The following is a 24854-nucleotide window of genomic DNA, read 5'->3' as shown; positions in this document are numbered from 1 at the left end:
TGCTATTTGACAACATTTCACCCAGGGTAGAATTTCTTCCAAAATTGGAATCAGTCCTCTCAGACATTGCTGCTGCTTTATCAGCTCAGTTTATGTAACGTTCTGTATCCTTTCTTGTCATTTCAACAGTGTTCACAGCATCTTCACCAGTAGATTTCTTCTCAAGAAATCACTTCCTTTGCTCACCATAATATGTAACACTGAAAAAGTTTGGAATATTGTGAGGATTCCCAAAATGTGACACAGAGACATAAAGTGAGCACATGTTATTAGAAAAATGGCACTGGTTTACTCGACACAGGATTGCCACAAAATGTTCGATTTATTTTAAAAATGCAATATCTGTGAAGTGCAATAAAATAAGGTATGCCCACACTTTAATACATAATATCGAATTTCAGGTTTTAACAAGTTAAGATGATTAAATAGAAGAGCAAGCAGTAAGATTCGGAGCTACAAAATTTTATTTGCTTTTCTTCACCATCACCTAGTGACTTAGATAATTTTTGTGCTATAGTAAGATGGCTGGGTATGGTGGCTAATGGCTATAATCCCAGCACTTTGGGAGGCTGAGGCGGGAGGATCACTTGAGCCCAGGAGTCCAAGACCAGCCTGAACAACATAGACCCTATCTCTACAAAAGAAAAAAAATTTTTAATTATCTGGGCATGGTAGTGCATGCCTGTAGTCCCAGCTACTCCAGAGGATTGCTTAAACCCAGGAGGTTGAGGCCTCAGTGAGCCATGATCATGCCACTACAGTCCAGCCTGGGTGACAGAGCAAGACCCTACTTCAAAATAAATAAATAAAGTAAATTTAAATTTAAAAACAAAGTAACAAAAATTTAAGGTTTGGGAAAAAAAGCATCACTTTTAATTTAAATAAAAGCCAAAATCTGAGTCTCAATGTGTTTTATGTAATTGAAATGACAGCGTATTTGTATTTTCGGAGGTAGAATTATGTAGTACAAATAGCATTCTTCTTAGAGTTAAAAGACTCAGGTTCTGGCGTCATTGGTAATGAACTCTGTGCTCTTGGGCAAGCCATTCAGTTTCCTTTATACCTTATTCTGTTGTAAAGCTTTGCTTAGTCTGGAACTTTCTTGATTAGCATTTTTAAAACTTCTTTAAAATACGTCTTTTAACTAAACTTAGATGTGTTAAACAGATTTGTCGACAATGCCTGTAACTCTGAAATATGTAAGAAAAAACAGTGTGCCAATTGAGAACTACCAGCTTATAATCAGTAGCTTGAAATCTATAAATAATGGTAAATATTTTATACTATGATAGGCCAAATTTTCTAAAATTATAAAATTATTTTCTATTTCTCAAGGACAGCATGAGAGAGATTAATGTAAATGTCATAGTAGTTTTTAAACATAAGAATTTCAGTGAAATGTTTCAAGGGTGAGAAACTTAAACTAGTACTTGAACTTTTTAAGATGTAATTAAAAAAATTATGTAGACATTTCTTAATAGCCTTATTAATAGCCTGTAAGTATAACATCTTCATAAAATAGTTATTAATAAATACCAATTTTGCATCTAATTGTCTCATAAGACATTAGACTTGTGATTTAAATTAAAGGCATATTTTTATCCTGATATCATTACGAATTCAATTCAAAATTAAGAGAAATACAATTTGTTTGGATTATTGTGAAGAGTCCTTGAAGATCTCAGCTTGAATTTTTTCTCTGCCACTTGTTACCTGTTTGACCTTTTGCAAATGACCTGTCCTCAGCTTTCTTATCTGTAAAATAGAGATAATGATAATTTCTGGCAAGGTTATGGAAGATGAGATAGTTTTCTTCTTAAAGGGCCAAATAAGAGCCAGTTTATTTAGTTCTCAGAATCACTTGTAACTCAATTCTAGTTAACTTGCTTCTCTAAATACAAATAGTGGAAATACTGAATATAAAACATTGCTTAAATCTATAAACTGTAATTTTCCTGAAACTCTTAGTCTGTTTCTTCAGCATATTAAAGGATGAATTATCTATTTAAAAGTAACCTTTTAGAAGTGATTCATTTAGTCTGATTATTTATATGGCTGATTAATAATCGGTCATAGTATAAATATATTTTTGGTTAAAAAATAGTTGAGCAATTTTATTTGGTCAAATAAAGATTAAAATATATTTTAAATACATCATGTAGAACATTTGCTATTTAGAGATATGTCATTTGCATTTTAAACTTCTTCTTTGTTACTCTTATTCATTCTTGAGATATCAAAACTGGGAATGTAATGAAGACTGTGTAATTACACCAAAATACTTTTGACTGATACAGAACTTCCATTTAACACAATGTATTGAACAGTCATCGTTACTGAAAACCCACTAAAATGATAATAAAGAGCTTTTAAAGTTACAATTTGAAAGAACAAGAAGAATGGAAAAGAAATAGCAGTAGATGAGAAATGATATCAACTTTTACAAGATGGAAAGCAGATAAATAAGTGGTAACTGATTAGCAAAGCCAAGAAGGCTGAAACCCAAGCTAGGATGTGAGTGCCTGTAGAGGGGAACTCAGACAAGCGATATGTGCTGGTGTGTACCGCAGAATTCTAGAAGGGCTCAGGAATTGAAGGTACCAGGATCTTGAAAGATAAGGTGTATTGAAAGCACATACGTGAAGTAAGATCTCTTGATCCTCTGCTTAGCCAGGTGATCACCCCATCCCTACTTCATCAGGCAACGTCAAATTGCACCTGAGAGGCTCCAGACTTGACTCTAACACATTCCGGGACAGGTAGAGATACAACTGTATTGAAAACAGAAGAACTGAGTGAAAGCCTACATAGTAAACAATAAGACTGTTTAGGCCCCTTTCCCCAGTGGGTCAGAACTCTGGCAGCCATACTTACATTCCCTGTGCAGAAGAATGGAGGGTTCATCTGCAAAACTGCACCAGACCAGCCCACAAGAAAGGGCCTGCAGATACGGACATTTAGGGAGTTCTCTGGTGAAACAGCTAGGTCTGCACTTACCACCTTTTGGTGCTGAGCCCACACTCTGCATAATTTCGAATCAACTTTTGGTGCCTCACTCAAATACGAATGCACAGCTGAGGAATCATATTCAATTGAAGAAAGCTTCCAAAATGAAAGCAACTGAAATACATAGACAATAAGCTAGTAATCAATATTTTTTGAAACCTGCAGAAGAACAAGAGACTGAGGAGCAAAAGAAAACTTAAAAACAAGGCCAAGCACAGTGACTCACACCTGTAATCCCAGCACTTTTGGAGGCTGAGGCGGTGGATCACAAGGTCAGGAGATTGAGACCAGCCTGGCCAACATGGTAAAACCCCATCTGTATTAAAAATACAAAAAAATTATCCGGGCATGATGGCATGCACCTATAATCCCAGCTACGCAGGAGGTTGAGGTAGGAGAATTGCTTGAACCTGGGAGGTAGAGGCTGCAGTGAGCCGAGATTGCGCCACTGCACCCCAGTTGGGTGACAGAGGGAGACTCTGTCTCAAACGACGAAAAACTATAATTGGTAGCTTCAGATAGATGAGACTATCTTGTAAGAACCCATTTTGTATTTATGAGATAAGAAAAGATGATACAGAAAAGGAGCAATTAAAAACAAGAAAGAGCTTTTAGAAATAAGGTAGCAAAAGTAGAAAACTTCAAGTGAAGCATTGGAAGATAATGTTAAACCTCTAAGAGAGCAAAAAGTCTGAGGAAAAACTAAGAATGTTAAGAAGATAATTCATAAGTCCCATATTTGAGTACTAGGAGTTTCAGAAATAAAGGAGAGACAAATTTATTAAGGAAATAACATAAGGAAATTATCCAGAATTGAAGGATATGAGTGTTTGAGTTTGAAAGAGCCCATGAAGTACCTGACAAAATGAGTGGAGAAAGATCTGTTGTCGAATAATATTTTTGTAAATTTCACTACACTAGGAATAAACATCATAAAAGCCTTCAAAAAGGTTTTATATTAAGGATTGAATCAAAAGGAACATCAACTTTTCAGCAACAATGCTGGAAGTAGAAAATGGTTACTACTTAGAATATTTACTGGACAAAATTTTTATCAAGCATGAGGAAATAAAGTCATTTCCAGACAGCCAAGGGCTCCAGTGTGGTTAATGTGAACACTTTGTCAGGAAGCTCCTGGAGGATGTGCTCCACACACAAGGGAGTAACCCAGAAGGAGAAAGAGCCTGCACAGGGCAGAGATGAGTCACTCCAGGATTCATTCCGTTCAGAAGAGACAAAGAGGGAATTTCACGGAGGTGGTGAGAAGCTTCAGTAAGCCTAGAGAGCAATTCGTATTAGGACAGAAAGACCTTCTGGAGAATTCTAAGAGTAGTGTTTCCAAGGGGGAAGAAAGCTAATACATTGTCTAATATGTCTTAATACATGTGGCAGTATTAAGAAGAGTTTTTTGACTCCTTTATTATCCTTTATTTATTTATAACTTTATTATCATCATTATTATTATTATTATTATTCGAGATGGAGTGTGGCTCTATAGCCTAGGCTGGAGTGCAGTGGCATGATCTGGGCTCACTGCAGCCTCTGCCTCCTGGGTCCTGGTTCAAGCAATTCTCCTGCCTCAGCCTCTTGAGTAACTGGAATTACAGGTGCATGCCACCACGCCCAGCTAATTTTTGTATTTTTAGTAGAGACAAGGTTTCACCATATTGGCCAGGCTAGTCTTGAACTCCTGACTTCATGATCCACCCGCCTTGGCCTTCCAAAGTGCTGGAATTACAGGCATAAGCCACCACATCTGGCCTATAACTTTAATTATTAAATCCTAGTGGAGAGTTTAATGATGAATTAGAGATAAGTATTTTTTTTAAAACCAAGCAAACAACAACAAAGTAGATATTAACAGTGAAGGGAAACAGTTTTACAAGAAGAGAAATAATATACTATATGGCTCAGTCACAAACAGTATTTATGTGATATTGTAATAATTAAAAGCAGAATTATGATAAAACTTGCTGGGGAGATGAAGGAAAAGAAGCCTATTTGTGTTGAGGGGAAGCAGAGGTCTAAAATAGCTAATCCTCATTGTCTCCAGCAGGAAATCAATAAATAATATTTAAAATAGAAAAAAATAATATTTTTGTATTATTTAGGAATAACGGAGGTAAATACCAGGAGAAATAACTGAAAGAATTGAATATGGCTGCTTGTTAAAAACAGGGCAGAAACATTGAGAAAGCTGGGTCAGGGACTACTTGTGTTCACTATAAATAAATCTCCTGGGTGCTGTTTGACTTCAGGAATGGACAGGTAGTATAAACATATAAAAGTTGAATTAAACTTTTTTTTTCTTTTGAGATGGAGTCTTGCTCTGTAGCCAGCTGGAGTGCAGTGGTGCCATCTCGGCTTACTGCAACCTCTGCCTCCTGGGTTCAAGTGATTCTCCTGTCTCAGCCTCTCAAGTAGCTGGGACTACAGGCACACGCCACCACACCCAGCTAATTTTTGTATTTTTAGTAGAAACAGGGTTTCACCATATTGGTCAGGATGGTCTCGATCTCTTGACCCTGTGATATATCCAAAGTGCTGGGATTACAGGCATAAGCCACCATGCTTGGCCGAATTAAGCATTTTTTAACAGCTATAACATTCCTTGATTTCTTCTACATGGAAACTAGACTGAAAAGGTTGCCATTGATAAAACGTTTTGTGATCACATAAGCTCCAGAAACACTTTGCATTTGCCCGTGGAGCTTTGCAGTGTGTGTCAGCATGCTAAAGGTTCTGAGAATTCCTATAGTAAGAGAATTTTTTGGCTGGGTGCAGTAGCTCATGTCATCTCAACTCATCTCAGTGCTCATCCCAACACTTTGGGAGGTCTAAACAGGCAGATCACCTGAAGTCAGGAGTTCGAGACCAGCAGGGCCAACATGGTGAAACCCTGTCTTCACTAAGAGTACAAAAATTAGCTGGATCTGGTGGCGAGTGCCTGTAATTCCAGACACTCAAGAGGCTGAGGCAGGAGAATTGGTTGAACTTAGGAGGCGGAGGTTGCAGTGAGCCGAGATCACGCCACTGCACTCCAGCCTGGGCAACAGAGTGAGACTCCATCTCAAAAAAAAAGAATTTTTTTGACTCAGCATTTCACAACTTACTTGCTCACAGAATCAATTTGCATGTAACACATATTAAAATTCTGTAACTTAATATTCCACATAACACCATTTGAGAAATTTTCAAATGCTGCTAGTGAAAATTAACCTTTTAGTTTTCTGGTTCATAAGAGATGAGAGTTACTTAAAAATAAACCTTCCTTTTTAACAAGATGCCATGCAAACTAAACTAATGACTTTTCCTTTTCTTACTTTGAAGAAAAAGATAATATGTGATAGAAAAAGTTGAATATGTGTATGTGCATGCATTTTTAACAGTGTTTGCTCACCCTGTAGCTTTCCCAAAAATCTAGGCCAGAACACTGAACGAGGGTGGGGAGAATGGGAGAATGAAGAAGGATAATTTTTCACACTCCTCCAGTACTAATATAGTCTCTGCAATAGGTTCCTATGGATTTTCTCATTCAGCTCCCACCAGAGCCTATAGTGTGGGCAGGGCAGCAATTATTGGAGTTGAGAAGGAGACTGAGTTGCATTAAGTCATCAGGCTATTTAGGAGCCAGCATCAGAGCCAGAGTCTTCAGTCCAAGGCTCCCCCCACGCCACCACACCAACTCAAATGTGTCTTCTTTTTTGACATTAAGTTGGAACAAACTGACTTAGTTCCAGATGTTTACATCAGTGCATCTGTAGTTTCAAATGGATATATGATATTTTTGTCATTTCATTTGATGGACATTCCCAACAGAGAGAATAGATTCCTGCCCCTACAAAAACAGGAGTATGACCCATTCCTAAATGTGACAGTGGCTTCCTAGTTAAGTGATTCTCTCGGTGGGTAGGAAAACATACAGCCTGGGGATGACTCTGATAGCTCTTATCTACCCTTGAGAAACATCTGAATAGATAGTTTAATCCACTTCATTTGTGCTGTAACAAAGGATATCTCTCTTTAGCTGGTTATCTGAGAAAAATGCCATCTAAGACACTTGTGTGGTTGTAGGGGGCAAATACCCATACATTGCTTTTCTAAATATTCTTCTGCATGTAAAATGATATTACTGTTACCAATGCCTTTATAGACGGGAATGGACATTGCCTTGATAAACAACAAAACGTATAGTGCCTAGAAATGGCTACAGGCAAAGACAGGTACTGACACCAGTAGCTAAGTTGTCAGTTCCAAAGATGAGTAAACAGCTGTACAATTCTAATTGGCGGACCCCTGCAGAAACTTTTATAACCAATAGGAAATATATTTTTCATAAAGAAAGAAGAGCTAATATTTAGTATATGAGCCAAAATAAAGAACTTAAAACCATTTACATGGAGTTGTCTAGCTAGCACTTAGAAAAATGGCCTTGAGATTTGAGAATCAGCTTTCATTCTTAGGGGTGTGGAAGAAGACAGATAATAAATGTATAAAGAAAAAGAATAATTTCAGACAATAATGTAGACCTGAAGGAAATAAAAGGGAGTAATGGTATAGTGATAAGGCCGGGGAGGACTGCTTCAGCTAGGGTGAGCAGGGCAGGCCCTTCTGAGAAGATATGTGAGAAGAGGCTTCACTAAGAAGGCAGTCATATGAAGATCTAGGACTGTACAGCTCCAAACAGAAGGGACAGTGGGAACAAAGACCCCAAGTCATGAACAGTAGATAGATTTAGAGACAGAGCTAAATGGAAGTATAGAATCTCAACCTTCTAGATTTTTAATCTTTCCAGTGCCACCATAATCCTTAGAGTGCTTATTGAAATTATAATAATTAGTTATGTTTGAAATCATACATAAATGTGTAATTTAATTAAAATATTTATTTCCAAATTTCTAGATCACTTATGCTTTCCCTTTCAGTATATAGCATTCCATCAGAATTTCTCCAAAAATAGCAACATCTCGAAGAACAGTGATTTTAGCAGTTCTTGTTAATTATAAGTGACTCATAATTTTAACATAGTCTTCTGTTGGACTTGAAATCTGCTTAGGGGCATACTGACTCCAGAAACATTTTTCACTGATTTATCCAGACTTTGAAGTTGGTTGTCTCCTAGAACCCACCTCCTAGAAGTGGTGGTGGCTGCTGCTTCCGATGAGATTTAGTGTTTATGTATATTTTAAGAGTGCTGATTCTTTGTGCTTTATGTTTATATATCTGTTATAGTTAATGCCAAGGAACTCTGCCCTTCTTTTTGTTTTTTTGTTTGTTTTTGATTTTGGTTTTGGGAACATTGGGACTAGGGACCATATTTAGAAAATCTTTACAACAAAGCATAACAGATTTATTTAAGAGATTATGGCACATCTGTAGTGGTATTTGGCCAGTATACGTTCTAGAGAATAACCTGCCGGATTCCTGAGCTTCAAGAAATGACTGTTCAAGCTCATCTGCCAAGAGACTGGCGAGTCAGGGAGAAAGGGAGGTGTGGCAGGAGTGTGGCCTTCAGGCCTTGCTTTGCTGAGCTGAGAATGGGTCAGAAGAAACCAACAGCATTGTTCAGGATGAAGATGGCTCTAAAACCAAGAGAGATGATCCAGAGCACCTCCTCCAAAGGACCCACAGAGAAGAGCAGTCACTGGCTTCTGCGGTTCTGCAGTAGAGATCTGTTTGGATGCTGAATGAAAAGGGGAGCAGGAGAACTTTTCCTCAGGAAATGATTTTACAAAAAGGGAGTGGAGGCCAGGTGCGGTGGCTCACGCCCATAATTGCAGCACAATGGGAGGCCAAGGCAGGCGGATCACTAGGTCAAGAGATTGAGACCATCCTGACCAACATGGTGAAACCCCATGTCTACTAAAAATACAAAAATTAGTCGGGCGTGGTGGTGTGCACCTGTAGTCCTAGCTACTCGGGAGGCTGAGGCAGGAAAATCGCTTGAACCCAGAGGCAAAGATTGCAGTGAGCTGAGATCGCACCACTGCACTCCAGCCTAGTGACAGAGCGAGACTCCATCTCAAAAAAAAAAAAAAAAAAAAAGGAGAATGGACTTCTGCGTCCACTCAGAATGGAGTAACAGGGACCAGATTTATTCTCCCACCTGATAAAGTGAAAAAACAGGCGAAATAAATGAGAGAATGTTTTTTGAGACACTGGATTTGGGGCAAAGAAGAGATGTAATGGTACCTAATAGACAGGAAACAACTGAGGTGAGTTCTGTGATTGCCTCTGCATCCTGCCTAGAGAGAGTTGCCAGGGTGCTGTTCAGGGAAGTGGACCCAGGCAGAGCCTGGTAGACTCAGAGTTGAAGAGCTAAATCTGGGGAGATCAAGGTAGCTCAAGTTTATAGGACACAGTCCCAGAGAGGAGAGAGTTGCTCAAAGGGTCCCCTTGAATATTCAGCAGAGTGCTGATAATGCAAGTGAGGAAACTACCCAAGGCAGGAGGGAATAAAGTATCCAAGAGGATGAGCTAACAGTGCCTGGCACTCATACAGTGCCTCTTCCCAATAGCCCGACTGGGAAAACTTGTAACTCCTGAGGTGTTGGGAAGTGGACTTGGTGAATTCTTGCCTCAGCAGGATGTGTAATTGGGTCTTATCTGAACACTGCTCCGGACCTGCTTAACAAGTTATAAAGCAAGCATCAGAGGGATCAAGCTGTTTCCAAGTAAATTCACTATATAACAAACACAGCTTAAGAGATTTATAGGAATATAAAATACCTAGAACCTAATAAGATAAATCACATTGGCTGATACATAATCAAAGATTATTAGGAAAACATATTGAGGAGGATAACCAGTCAATCAAAACCATTCAAAACTGACACAGATAATAGAATTAGAAGACAAGGGCAGTAAAAATTGTTATTGTAACTGTATTCTGTTCAAAAAGTGAAGTAGAGACATGGAAAATATAAAAAAAGGCTCAAACTTGTATCTCTTGTCCTCATTTTCTCCTTTTACTTCCCCGCTCCCTATTAGATGCTAGATTTTAGATGGTTCCCAGGTGGTTAAGTGAAAGTAAATTGACATTTTTATTTTACTATGTTTATTATAATGTAATGACATTTAGTAGGCCAATGACCTCTTGAAAACAGACTGAGAGCTATGAATTTGTTGGCTTCATAAATGTGTAATCACACCTTACATTTCCTTTTAAAATTAAACCTAAGCTTATGAGTTGGCAAGGAATTGAATTTAACAAAATTTTTACTCTTGTCTGTTAGGGAATAAATCTTGGCAGTTTCAGACTTTCTGTGTAGTCATGAGAACAGATGTAGCTAGAATATTTAACAGTTTATTGGATTCTTGAGTTGACAGTAAATATAGTTTAGGACTGATATTTAAGTTCTTAAAGCTTTATTTGAACAATGAGTATCTGTTTGCCATTTAAAAATAATAAATGTTTCTCTAGTTTACAAAACTCTTTTTTGTTATCTCTTTCCCTCCAGTTATGTAAATGACACACTGGGGCTCATAAAGCATTTTGTTTTTAAGAGGGATGAAAACCTAAAGTGTATCTTTGAGGTGGAGAGTAGTAGAGACTAAAGATTTAGCCATCTTGGGGAAAGTTTTTTGAAATTAAGCAAAGCATAATTATTATTATCCTGGGTTAAAAAACAGGTAATCCTTTTTCCAAAGTTAAATTGATTATAGTTTGTACATTATCATTTACAGAGTCTGTAATAACTTTCAACGTTTTAGAATTTATTACATTTGGAATACTATTGTACGTTTTACATGACCCATGGTTGTGTGGGAGTTTATGTTCCATCAGTTACTGTGCTTTTCAGAGATACTTTCAAAAGTATAAAGTTTGTTATTTTAGTCTTAAGTTGAATGTGGCTAAAACCATGGTATTACTCTATGCTTTTCTCACTTTTCTGGTTTTCTTGATGGATATGAGAGCTGGGACAGGCACAGGCATACCTGGCAGCCTACCATACGTACTCCAACATCAGTGGTAAGAAAGAACTGCAGTGAAGGCAACAGCAAAAAAACAGTGCTCCCCCTCTATGCTGCAGCCCTTGTCTGCCATCTCTGGGCTGTGCTGTAGCATGGCTGAGTTAGCTCAGTTTTTTTCTATGGCTGAGAAGCAGGTCTCTTTGTTTTTGCCTGCCTTTTGCTATTACTAATCTTTCATTCTGGCTCAGAAACAAATGGCACTGTAATTGTTTAAAAGGAATTGAAACAATTGCTACTGGAGAGAGTTTTTTGTTTTGTTTTGTTTTGTTTTGTTGTCAGACAGAGTTTTGATACCAAAACTTGTATCAAGAGATCTTCCTGCCTCAGCCTCCCGAGTAGCTAGGATTACAGGTTTGAATTATTGTGCCCAGCTAATGCTACTGGAGAGGTTTGATACTGGATTTCAAAGAGGGACATTTTTCCTCAAAGATAGCAACATTTTCCTTCCTTTGTGGAAGTTTCGTGTCATGTTTAGGACCAATTCTTATCCTTATAACTTACAGCAGTGCATTATTGTCGTATAAAATAACACATTATTTCTTTGAGGAAGAGAAAATAGAAGTTACAGTTCTTAAGGATTAATTCAGGTAGATTTGAGAATTTATTAGTCGATCCCAGTATTCTTGCTGTACATGGGTTTTTAAAAGCTAAAAAGTATCCTTTAAAATTATTAACATTGGACTAGTTTGGAGAAAGTTAAAACATGATATTACCTCATAGTGAACTTTTAAGAATATTTCTTAATTAAAATAAATGGACAAGGTACATGGCATACCACAGTTAAAATATTATCAAAAAAGGATTGCATCAACATTGTGTAATATGAAGACATTGTTAGAGAACAAATCTGTGATCCACTTTATGTATTTAACCTGTTTCTCTTAGCTTTTTAAGTAACTAAGGTCCTTGACAAATCAATCTTTATTTACCTGACTTCATACTGTCCTCTCTTGACTTCAGCACTGGTATCCTAGATGTTCTTCTCTGCCTCAGATTCATTTTAGTTTTCTCTGTAGATGCGTTAATGCTGGTGTTTGCTAGTGCTCTGGTCTTGGTTGTTGCCTCCTCTCATTCTGCAGACCCTCTTTGGATATGCTCTTCTACATCCTTGGCTCATCTGCCAGCCATAAGGTGATCCTTATCAAACCACTGCATCCAGTGTGGGTCTCTCTTCTTACCTGCAGAACCAGTTGCCATCTACACAGCTCTTCCTGAAATTCTCAACAGCACCATGCCCAAAATTGTCTTCCACAGCAAAACCTGACCTTTTTTTGTTCTAATAAGATACCACCACTACTATCGATTTATCCAAGCCACAAATGTGGAAGTCATAATCTCCTCCTTCCTCTCCTACCATCTCTGCCCAGTTCTCAGTCCAGTCCAATATTTCCTGACTCTGTCCTTGCCTTTCTGTCTTCACTGATCCTTTCCTGAGTTCTAGCCCATGTTGTTGTAGCCTGAGTTACACTAATAGCCTCCTAATTAGTCTTCCTGTTTGTAGTCTTGTGTCCTTTCATTTATATTACTGTTAGAGTGTTCATTTTTTTCCAAAATGCAGATAATGTTTCTCATTTTCAAGATAAAAACATTAAGCGATGATGGTGATGATGATAGTAGTTATAATAATAGCCTTTCCTGAACACTTAATATGTACCAGACACTGCTTTAAACTCTAAATTAACTCATAGAAGTCTCACAGTGACCATTTGAGTAGATGTACTCTCTTCTCTACCAGTAAGAAAAGAGAGACTAGGGGAGATAAAACAACTTGTCAGGAGTTGGAAGTAGCAGTGCTGGGCCAGAAGCAATGTTTTTCTGACTTCAAAGTCTCATATCTTTGATAATATACTGCCTCCACCCAAAGCCATCTGTGCTCTGCGCTTGGGTGCCATGGAGTATGAAAAGGCTCCTGCTTCTCTTCATGTATTGACTGCTGTGGGTGACTCAATGTAAGCATGGGCAAGCAGAGATTTTAGGGCCTGCTGCCACTTGATCAGGAATATATTTGCACATGGGATACATGAGTTTAAAAAAAAAATTGCCTTTACCCTGTCAGCTATAAATGCAACAAGCCCGTAAGGACATACAGTTTCAAGTGGTGGGGCATGACTATAGACAGCTGATAAATGACAAACCATTGATTTGGTGATAATTAACGGTAGGATGGATATTTAAGGAATTGGCTAGCCACTAAAAATTTTGAATAAGAAAATCCATGGGCCAGGTGCTGTGGCTCACGCCTATAATCCCAGCATTTTGGGAGGTGGAGGCGGGTGTATCACAAAGTCAAGAGAGCAAGACCATCCTGGCCAACATGGTGAAACCCCATCTCTACTAAAAATACAAAAATTTTAGCTGGGTGTGGTGGCACATGCCTGTAGTCCCAGCCGCTCAGGAGGCTGAGGCAGGAGAATCGCTTGAACCTGGGAGGTGGAGGTTGCAGTGAGCTGAGATCGCACCACTGCACTCCAGCCTGGTGACAAGAGCAAGACTCCATCTCAAAAAAAAAAAAAAATCGGTAACACAAGGGTGATATTAATTTTTTAAGTAGTTTTATAATAAAAATTTTTAGCCAATTAGTTGCTATGGGCTAGTCACCAAACACCAGTACACCAGGGAAAATAAAAGTGTTCTTTGCAGACTTGTTACCACAAGATGTCTAAACCACAAGATGTCTTCAGGGGTATGTTGACTATTTTACCTCATGCATACATCAATGATCCTAGCTTTCAACGTTAGTTTTTATTAGTTTCCTAAAAATAATGTACTTTCCCCAAGCTAGGTAAAGCCAGATGTTGCCTGGAAGTTTTGGAGTAACTCTGAGTTTCATATATCTGACTCGAATCCTATAGATTTAGTGATGTACTCAAGTAACTTTCTGTTAGGGCTAAACTTGGCCCCTGAACTGTAATTGGATGCTGAAGATGGTACACATGCAGAGTCAGAGAACTGTGAGTTTTATGCCCAGTTCTGTCACTTACTATCTGTGTGGCCTTCCATCCTCAAGCCTCATTTTCCTCATATATTAAGTGAGAGTGATGATACCTACAGTTAGGTAATTGCAAGTTATAAGAGACAGGATGTGTAAAATGCCTTGCGTAATGTGGAGTATATAGTAGGGACTCAATAAATATCCCTTACCCCTTTCTCATCTTATCTTACCCGACTTGCCTCATCCTGTCTTTCTCCAGGCATGGCTTTCCATATCAGATAGATTTTCGTGTAAAACAGTTCTAGGAAAGTGATTCTTGTAAGGTGGGTGGAATGTAATCCACATATAACTTAGTGCTGCCAACCTGCCTAGAAATTTATTATCTTTTTTGGAATCCATTTTTCTTAAATTCCAGGTTTTCTTTGTTACCGTATCCTTCAGATTCTTTCCAACTTTAAATTCCAAAATTCTGGAGTCTTATCATCTTGTTAATTTCTAGGCTATATTTGCCCAAAATAGATATATAAAGTTTATATTAATAGCATAATAAGGATTTAATACCATTTTTACAGTGAACTAGCTGCTTTTCAAGAGGTTTTATTTTATAGATAATGTTGAAAATGTTTTGCTGGTTTTATGTAAGAATAAATGACAACAGAGATTTTTAAGGTATAGAGAGTCCTGAGAAAATTCATCCCAAGCTAGAAAGAGACCCCTCCCACCACCCACCACCAATCCCCCTCAGACTCTATTAACAGAACCCCACCAAGCCTGTAGGGAGACACATTTTCAGGTGGTACTGCAGGACTGTGGACTGCCAGGAAACAACAGACCACTGACTTGGTGGTGATGAGTGGTAGATGCTTCTTTCTGGAGAGTGAGCTTGTGAGGTCTTTCCCAGGAGCAAGTAGTCACAGTAATAGGTTCTGTCCATCAGCCATAACAAAGGGACACTATTCAGGAGTGTTCTATAAAATAGTATTGCTGATCATGCTTTAAAAAATTTCCCCTACACATATCTACATGTGAGGAAAAATGTTGGGATGCATTTTGCAGTTGGCATTTTGAATGTGGTATTTTGTGTTAGCCTTTTATCATGGATTTGTCCTAGGGAGGCAGTTTAGTATTTAGAGAGAATTTGCTCTGTCTGTGTTTATGGAGGCATTTATCCAGTAGCTTCCATCTATTAAGTTTTCATCTTGAGTCTGAACTACTTGATTTCAACTCATATGCATATTTAATATACTTCTTGTAACATTCCATAGACTTATTTATTAATGTGATTCTTTCTTTCATTTTCATTCTCTCTCATAACTCAATCCCTGGAGAGAAAATGATTAAATAATAGCAGTTTCACCCTTTGGAATATTATTAGCTTTTGAGTCTAGTGTTATTCTTTGAATGTTTTAGTTTCAGGGTTATGCTAAATTTTGTAAAGGCATTAGCTGAATCGAGTAAATTTTGAAATATGGTAACATTTAAAACAAGGCATTTCAATTCTTTTTATTTGATCTTCTGAAAATAACATTAAATTATGGAAGTAAGAAACTCAATTTTTAGAAAATACAGTGACAAATTGTTTCAAATAAGATAATATTTGATCAGACTTTATCAAAAATAAAATGTAGTTACAGCAAGGGCCTCTTTGAAGAAGCAGATCTTAGTCATCCTGCGGCCTTAGTACTTGGTAATCATGATTTGCTGGGTGTCTGTTGGGTCCAGCGCTGGGCACGTGTGTGATGCAGGATGGATGAAATGCAGTTTCCGCACCTCAGGAACTGTGTGATGTTACTCTAGAGGTGACACCTGTACAGACAGAACTACATTACGAGGCACCATGTGGGATGTATAACGTTGACCGAGTTTAATGCTATGGGATTTTTTATAAAGGAGAGATTCCTAATTGGGTGTCAATGAAGTCTTCTTGGAAGAAGATGAACTTGAAGGCTATTTTACACTAATAATAATTATTAGCTTTTTTATGCTAATAACAGAGTTTGAAGGAGAGTGACTAGGACTTAAAACTCCTGCTTACTCATGCTCTTTCATCTAGTTAACTGAGAGTGTGACTTAATGCTTGAGAGTAAAATATCTGCTATGTTCTTGATAAACGTTGCGCATCATCATCAGTTACACTGTCCTTGAAAACTCATCAGCTCAGTCCTTGCTTCTCCAGGAGATTCTTTCCTACCAAACCAAAATGAATGAGTTGTCCTCTCTTCTTTATTTTTAGAGTATCCCCAGCATGTCATTACCAAAGCACTGTAATCTATGATGTTGATTTCTAATTATTGCTTTCCTTCTCTGTCTCTCCCATTAAAGTTCCTTGAGGTTATGGAACATTTCTATCCCAAACCTAGCATTATTCCTAATGCTATTCCTAACACTACCATAGTGTCTAAGGCTTAATAAATTTTTGTTGAATGAATGATTGAACTCAACCAAAATTATATTCAGTATAAGAAAATGAATATTTATATAAGGTTGATGGCAGTGACAATGGAGAGAAATGGATTAATTCAGGATATGTTTTGAGATAGAATTGACAGGATTTATTGATTAATTGGATGGAGAATGAGGGAGATGGATGAGCCAAAACTTGAGGAGCTGGGTAATGCCATTAACTAAGATGAGGTAGACTGGAGAAGAACAGACTGTCTTGCAAATGTTTGAGAAGCCTCCTCCACTTTTGCATAAAGCTATCTATCATCTGGGCAGTTGCATATGAGTCTGGAGCTCAAAGAAGAGATCAAAACAAGAAATGTAATCATGGAGCTTGTAGCATATGGATGGCATTTAAAGCTAAGGATGAAACTGGCTTGTGAGCGAATGTAAGCTGAGGAGAGAAGAGGACTCAGCACCAAGCCTGCAGCACTCCAGCATCTTGTGGTCTGAATGGGATGGAGACAATAGCAAAAGAAACTGAGAAGGACACTAGAGGGAACTGTTTTAAGAAACTGACACAAGAACAGAAAGCCAAACACCGGATGTTCTCACTCATAGGTGGGTGTTGAACAACAAGAACACATGGACTCAGGGAAAGGAACATCCACACACTGGGGGCAGTTGGTAGGAGGGGTAGGGGAGAGACGGTGGGGGGTGGGGAGGGATAACATGAGGAGAAATGCCAGATACAGTATGCACCTAAAGTAAAATAAATAAATAAATAAACTACCAGTTGAGTCAAATGCTGCTGAAGGATTAGGATGAAAACAATTGGTCACTAGATTTGTAACATGATGATTGTTGGCGGCCTTGATTGTGTAGTGGGTGGTCCAGAAGCCAAATTGGAATGGGTTCAAGAGTGAATGTGAAGCAAGAAAGTAGGAATCTATAGGAGTTAAATCCTTGAGTAGGCTGAAAGAGATGGGAATCCTGTCTGCAGCTTTCAGCTTTCCTGTTTCAGCAATTCCCAAACTGAACTCATGCATTGCCCTCCAAAATCTTTCCTTCTCATAATCCAGACTAGAATTGTCCCCGTTAGCATGCTTGTCTCCTTCCTCCTCTTACCCCATTTAGTCAGAGGCTTTGGGCTGTTGAGTCTTCTTTATGATACTTTTCAAATTGGAATCCTTTATTTCATTGTCATTGCCACTTACATTGCTCTTGCCAAATATTAATTAGCTCTTCCCCACTGGTCCCCCATGGTTTCCTGAGTACTCACTGCTTTTATTCTCTCCCTTGCCAGTATATCCATCCATCACAGCTAGAACATTCTTCCTAAAATACAGCTTTGCTCATGTTATTCTCCTGCTAAAAATAAACCAAATCTTTTACCCTGGCATTGAGAACTCTCTACCTTTTTATCTGAATTACTTTCTCTTCATTCATCCTGCTGTTCTGAAGTCTGTTTCCTAAATATAACCTGCATCTTTGGCCTCCGTGACCTCACAGTCACTGCTGCCTGTGACTGATGTGCCTTTCCCTGCCTTCTCTTACATTTTATATATTTCCAAATGCTGAATACTTCTTACAGATGGTGGAGTACACCCTAGAAATTGTGAAATTTCAAGGCTTTCAGTGCTGCTGCTTTACTTCATCAGTTCCTTAAAAGTTCCATAATTCTTTAAGCCAATTATCTGTACCACCACTACTTCAAGCAGTCATCTGTTTTGGGAACTGGGTACAGGAATGATTTTTCTTTCTGAAGGGAAGTTTCTTGGAAATTTCACTGACAGTTGTGGATGCCCAGAAGATGCTGGGCTTGTCCTCTTCATAGCAGCAGCCAGACGGTTGCAGGGTTAGCAGGATGAGTCCACAGGAAAAGTGCCCTCCTCAGTTGCACACTTGCTCATTAATGTATTTAATGGTAGATGTTGGATTCCTTGTTTTTATGGTTGTTAGTATTTGGGAGTGGAAGAAGAACAGTGTGTGAAATCATTATTCTGAGTTTCAGCTTTTTAAAACAAGGGGGCCCTTTAGAAATTCTGCTCACAGTCGCACGTTCTAAAAGAAGAAAATTAGAAGCTCGCTAAAGATTGTAATCATAGAAAAAAAAATTACTCATTGGAATATTGAACTGAGTGTTCCGTCAACTTTCCCCACATTGGGGAATTGCCAATGTTGAGGACGTCGTTAAGAAGTAAATTGAATATATCTTTTCGAGATTCTTTTATGATACATGTTGCCTGCCTATTGTGTTTGGTTTTTATTATTGGGGTATAAAGCAGGTTTTAGGCATATTTAGCTTGTACCTAGCTAAGCTCTTAAGACTGAAGTTGATTATTGACTGAAGGGAAGCAATTACACAGGGTTTTTTTGTTTTGTTTTGTTTTGTTTTGTTTTAAAGACAGAGTCTCGCTCTTTCGCCCAGGTTAGAGTGCAGTGACACAATCTTGGCTCACTGCAACCTCTGCCTCCCAGGTTCAAGCGATTCTCAGGCCTCAGCCTTTCAAGTAGCTGAGATTATAAGCACCTGCCACTCCCCGACCCTCCGGCTAATTTTGGGGGTTTTTGTTGTTGTTGTTGTCCCTCTGTCACTAGTCTGGAGTGCAGTGGTGCGATCTCGGCTCACTGCCACCTCTGCCACTCGGGTTCAAGTGATTCTCCTGCCTCAGCCTCCCGAGTAGCTGGGACTACAGGTGCATGCCATCACGCTCAGCTAATTTGTGTATTTTTAGTAGAGACAAGTTTTCACCATGTTGGCCAGGATGGTCTTGATCTCTTGACTTCGTGATCTGCCCGCCTTGGCCTCCCAAAATGCTGGGATTACAGGTGTGAGCCACCACACCTGGCCTAATTTTTGTATTTTTAGTAGGGTTGGGGTTTCACCATGTTGGCCAGGCTGGTCTCAAACTCCTGACCTCAGGTGATCCACCCACCTCAGCCTCCCAAACTGCTGGGATTACAGGCATGAGCCACTGAGCCTGGCCACACAGGTTTTTGAAAAAAGGGGATTGAAAATTCTTGTGTAGTTTATGAGCTGTGGTGCTGGAGAGTTATTATAAGTAGATATTGTTAGGAAAAAAAGGAGTGGGATGTCCATCTGATTTAAGAAACTTCACTTTGGCTGTTGCAAGAACATTATCTACTTGGCCTTTCAGTAGGCAGCTTGCCAGTTCTTCCTAGCAGCTGTTGAGTGTAGTCAGCTATTTTGGAACATGAGGGGTATTGTAATTAGGTGTATAGAATATTGATTTAAGAATTCAAAACATCTCTTGATTTTTAATAAAACCTAGAGCACAAGTAAAAAAATAAATGTCTCATATTTTAAGTGGAATAAGAAGCCTTTACTTCCTCAGAATTACTCATTAGTACTGATAATGAGGAAAAAAATACGTAACTGCAAAATTGTGAAGGAAAAACCTCAAAACAACTTGGTTTCTTTGTCACAAAATATTAATTTTAATCGATTTTTCCCCACTGTACATTTCCCAGAAAACTTTGTGTTTTAGTATCCTTAATTAACATTGACAAAATAATAAAGCAGAAGATTCCTGGAGGCATGGCCCTTTGTGGCAGGATGAGCTGTGGACCCCAATCCTTTGATAAAAGCTTTCACCCTTTTCTCCTTTGCTGTTGAAAGGGAAAATAACTACTTCTATTCTGGATAATTTTTAACTAATCATCTCAAAACTCCAGTATTGAATATTTATCCATCAAGGAAAAATTGTGTTAAGTGCTTTTTATAAACTGATTCTTACATATATGAGATGGTTCAAAGCTGGCATTAAAATGCTGTCTTTGTCCTTACAGTTGTTTTATTCTTTAGATTATTATTTAGATTCTGGTGGAACTTTTTTGAGCCATTAATAGAAAATAGCAGAAATAACTGAAAATAGTTGCTTTAGGCTCATTGTACTGGTCATTTCAGTAAAGTATAATTGATATATGAGGATCCAGAAATACCACTGTGGGCATTTAAAGTATATAAAGTTTTATTATGTTGAACGAACAGTTTTCATTGGGAAGAGATTTTAAATTTGCATTTTCTTGTCTTTTTTTTTTTTTTCTACAGGAAGGAACTTGAAACCTTCAAAGGTAATTTTGTGTTAATTCTTCACTTTAAAGTAGTTGAGAGTTCACTGTTGTCAGATGTTCTCTCTTGATGATGATGAAAGAACTCATTTTAAAAATCAGTTTACATGAAAAAGTAAAACTTTGTTTAATACTGTTTTTGTAGGTTTTGTTTAATTTGTTTTGTGGTTTTGATGTTCTCTCTAGCACTTGTACCAAGTGAGAGTTTCTGCTAATGACCTTTATAAGTGGTATGTTAGGAAGGTGCAGTGCTAACTTTGAGGTTGTTGAGAATCATAGTTTAAGAAGATTCTAGTTTCTCTGTGCAGTCTGGGCCACGTGGAAAGGGAGTGGTGACAACGATCAAAAGGTGCCTCTGCAATTGACCTTACAGTCCCTCAAACTTCTTGAGAGGTCTTCAGTGCTGGGTCTGGCTCTGCTGCTGCCTTATAATTTTGGATGAGCCTCTTACCTTTTCCAGCACAATTTCTCTCTCCATTCGTAAAATTAGAGGCTCAGATGAATTATATTCTGAGACTCCAAAAGCACCCAGCATTACTTTTTACTTTTAAGGAATGTTTGAAGGAGGGACACTAGAGATTAATTCTTGGTCATATTGACTCTTACTGGTCATGGAGAAACACTAGTGAAAAACACAAACTTTCCAGTAGCTAAAGGTCCTTCCAGTTTGCTATTTTTCAATTACGAGCAATTAAGTAAGTAGAAATCCTGTTCTACAGAGACTCATTTCAATAACTGAAAAAAACTCTTTGAATCACTTATTAAATCACTTCTGATTTAGTTGTTTTATGTTTATTATACTTCACATATAAACCAGCATTATCCTTTAGATTTACTGAATGATTAAAGATTTTCAAGAGTATCATTTGTGATTGAATTATTTATGTATCTGATCTGTTTGGATTTAGAAAAAATGATGAATTCTCAAGATAAAAGATATAAAGGCTAATTTCTCCTATAGTTATTATTGAATAGCCTTGTTTTGGCTGGATTTCTGTTTGATCTACTACAGCTGTAGTAAATGATTAAGCTCACGGCCAGTTTTTTGAAGGTAATGTTAAATGACCATGTGATATAATGTGGTGCCATAGCTGTCATTGTTCTTATTCAGTTTGTAAACCACTCCTTGTGTACAATTTTTTTTAAATCAGTGGTTTAAAATAAGATTTAAAATCCTTATAAAATGCTTTTTCCTTCTCATTCTTTTGGTTGACTAGTTTAGTATCTTATATAACAGGAAGGGATGGAAAAACACAGTCACGTTAATATTAAAAGACAGGCAGGGACACAGATTATGTAAAATGTCAGTTTTACTTGCATCTCAGTGCTGAGGCATACTTTTTTAGTATGACAATATTCAGAGAAAATGAAGAGAATAACAGTTTGCAAAAGGTTAGGTAGTGTTGTATATTACCCAATAGAATCATTCAATTTAGGCTGAAATATCTTGTTTATACACACATTCCTAATTATGTGCAAATACAGCAATCAGATCCACCCACAGGCCAATTAAAGATCTCAAATGTGAACAAACCCTGAATTTAATGTTGCATTATATCTAGATTTTTAGTATCAATGTTCATTCAAAATAGTTTCTTCATTTTGTTAGTTAATTTATTTATTTGTTATTTTATTTTTTTGAGACAGAGTCTCACTCTGTCACCCAAGCTGGAATGCAGTGGCCTGATCTTGGCTCACTGCAACCTCCGCCTCGGGTTCAAGAAATTCTCCTGCCTCAGCCTCCTGAGTAGCTGAGATTACAGGTACACAATACCACATCTGGCTTATTTTTGTATTTTTAGTAGAGACAGGGTTTCACCATGTTGGTAGTCAGGGTTGTCTTGAACTCCTGACCTCGTGATTCGCCCACCTTGGCCTCCCAAAGCGCTGGGATTACAGGTATGAGCCACCGTGCCTGGCCATGTTTTGCTAATATTTTTTAAACATGGCCCAGGCATGGTGGCTCATGCCTGTAATCCCAGCGCTTTGGGAGGCTGAGCGGGGCAGAGCACCTGAGGTTAGGAGTTCGAGACCAGCCTGACCAACATGATGAAACCCCGTCTCTACTAAAAATTCAAAAGTTAGCCAGGTGCAGTGGTACACGCAGCTACTTGGGAGACTGAAGCAGGAGAACCACTTGAACCCAGGAGGTGGAGGTTGCAGTGAGCCAAGATCACAGCACTGCACTCCAGCCTTAGCCACAGAGTGAAACTCTGTCTCAAAAAAAAAAAAAAAAAAGAGTACCCTATAACAAGAAAAACAGAAATTTAATAGCTCTTCCAAAGTGTTAGTGGAGAATAAAAGATTTTAAAATTTGTTTAAACATATTGTGGCAATTTCTTATTTTTTGAATATTGCCTTTGTCTTTTTCAGGTTGCAGGAAAACAAAAGGGGTTACTTCCTCCAATTGCTTATTCAACTTACATTTAGAAGCTCTTTTCTAAATTGGGGGAAAACTAACTTTTGAGAACCAAAATACAAAATTAGTAACCCTCCAAGTTAGTAATATAGATAAGTATCATCCACCAAATTCTGGATTCTCCCTTTTGTACTCCATTGAGGTTGATGAGATAGGTTCACCTTACTTACTTCTGCTGCATATGGCCAATCTCTACAAGATTATTAAAACTAGTTGTTCTTGTTTTAATGTTGGCAGTAGGAAATTTTTCTGTGTTCCCCAAATACTGCATTCATTTAAACTTTTTAGTGACTGTCACTCAAATGTTAGACAACAGAAAAAAGGAGGATAGGATCATAAAAGTCCTAATTTTATATTTTTAGTGTGGAAGGAATTCCATTATTGTAAGCACGTGTAGAGTACATAAGCTTTCACAGTCTTTAAAGACATAGGTTATTCAAGGCTTAGCTCTGGAAAGCAGAGAGCAGTGGATGAGGCAGAACCAGAGTGGTCAGAGAAACAGGAAGACCAAGGCAATGTAGTGACAAAAAAACTACACAGGAGAGAGTTTAAAGGAGGAAAAGTGTCTACCCATGATATAAATAATGCAGAGAAGTTGAGCCAAATGGGGAGAGCCTATTGGATTTGTCAGCGAACAGGTCATTGGTGACCTGAAAGAGCTGTTTGTAAAGGGTGAATCCGAATTGAAAATCAGAAGCGTATGAATAGGCCGGGCACGGTGGCTTATATTTGTAATCCCAGCACTTTGGGAGGCTGTGGCAGGCAGATCACTTGAGGTCAGGCATTGGAGAGCAGCCTGGCTAACCTGACAAAACCCCATCTCTACTAGAAATACAAAAAATTAGCCCAGCGTGGTGTGGGGGCACCTATAGTCCCAGCAACTTGGGAGAGTGGGGCATGAGAATTGCTTGAACCCAAGAGGCAGAGATTGCAGTGAGCCGAGATTGCATCACTACACTCCAGCCTGGGCAACAGAGTGAGACTCTGTCTCTAAAAAAAAGAAGTGTATGAGTAGTTAGGAAATCAAGGTGACAGAAACTAACGTTCAATCGTGAATGGATAGAAATAAATGAAAATGCAACAAGATAGGATCAGGGTCAAAGTCAGGGGAGGTGTAGTTGAAGATACAGAAGGAGTCATTATGATATTAAAGAAAATGGAAATAAATGGTATCCAGATAGGTTATCCTTGGAAGGTATCCGGGGACATCTCTTTTCCTAAGACCTTAGAAAACGAAAAGATGGCTGATAATACAGGAAAAAGTTGACATGGAAGGATGAAATAATTTTTTAAGAATTCACATAAGGAATGATAATCTGAAGTTTTCAGGGCTAGGCTCAGAAGCAGAAATAAACTCCAAAGCAAATATGCTTTGGTTAACAGAGTTGGAAATGGGAAGACATATAAGATGGGCCATGAGGGCATGGTAACCATGGATGCTAGTGAAAGCATGATTGAAATGATTGGCTGTGGCATTCAGACTGGAGAAGAGAGGCCTGACCAGACCAGCAGAATAAGCAGGCTGGGTGGTACAGGTGAGGTACCCCTTAAAGGGGAACAACACTTTTAGTGGTTGAGGTGGATCTTGTGGTCTAAGAAGGGACTTCAGTTTGAAATCTTAAAACAGGAGCAATTCCCAAGTGATGATGATGGCTAAATTTGAGTAAAAATAGAAGTTACCAAGTCAAAGAGGTCATCTGACTAGGAGAATTCTGAGGCTGTGGGGAGTCTCACTTGTTTGGATGACTCATGGATGTGGCTTATGCATATTACTGGCTTGGCAGCCCTTAGCATGTTACAAATAGGGGTGATGATACTAGATGGTAAACTTCAGTAGAGTTTGTTGGTTCGCTTCAAGAGTTGGCTTAACATGTGAGACAAAACTGCTGCCATTAAACAATATTTCAGTGACTCAGGTTGGATGATGTTACTGCCCTCTGTCCTCAAGGAGCTAAAGGACTGTGGAAAGCTTATAGGTTAGAAAGGCAAATATATAATTTGAATACAATATAGAAATAATAGAAATAAGCACACTAAGGTGGGTAA

The 24854-nt window shown here is 38.3% G+C and overlaps 1 protein-coding gene across 2 annotated transcripts in view; it reads left to right on the top strand.

Moving 5' to 3' along the window:
• DTNBP1 (dystrobrevin binding protein 1) overlaps positions 1–24854 on the top strand; it is a 143309-nt gene that overhangs the window by 57284 nt on the left and 61171 nt on the right. For both annotated transcript variants that reach the window (XM_064363000.1, XM_021665335.2), the window contains one exon: positions 20370–20392. In XM_064363000.1, the coding sequence (XP_064219070.1) occupies positions 20370–20392 (23 nt within the window). The remainder of the gene's footprint in view (positions 1–20369; positions 20393–24854) is intronic.

The sequence above is a fragment of the Aotus nancymaae genome, unplaced genomic scaffold, assembly GCF_030222135.1.
Source record: "Aotus nancymaae isolate 86718 unplaced genomic scaffold, 86718_ANA_hifiasm-v0.15.2.pri h1tg000051l, whole genome shotgun sequence".
NCBI lineage: Eukaryota > Metazoa > Chordata > Mammalia > Primates > Aotidae > Aotus > Aotus nancymaae.
The sequence above is the reverse complement of the archived record's forward strand: the minus strand, read 5'-3'. Positions and strand labels throughout refer to the sequence as shown.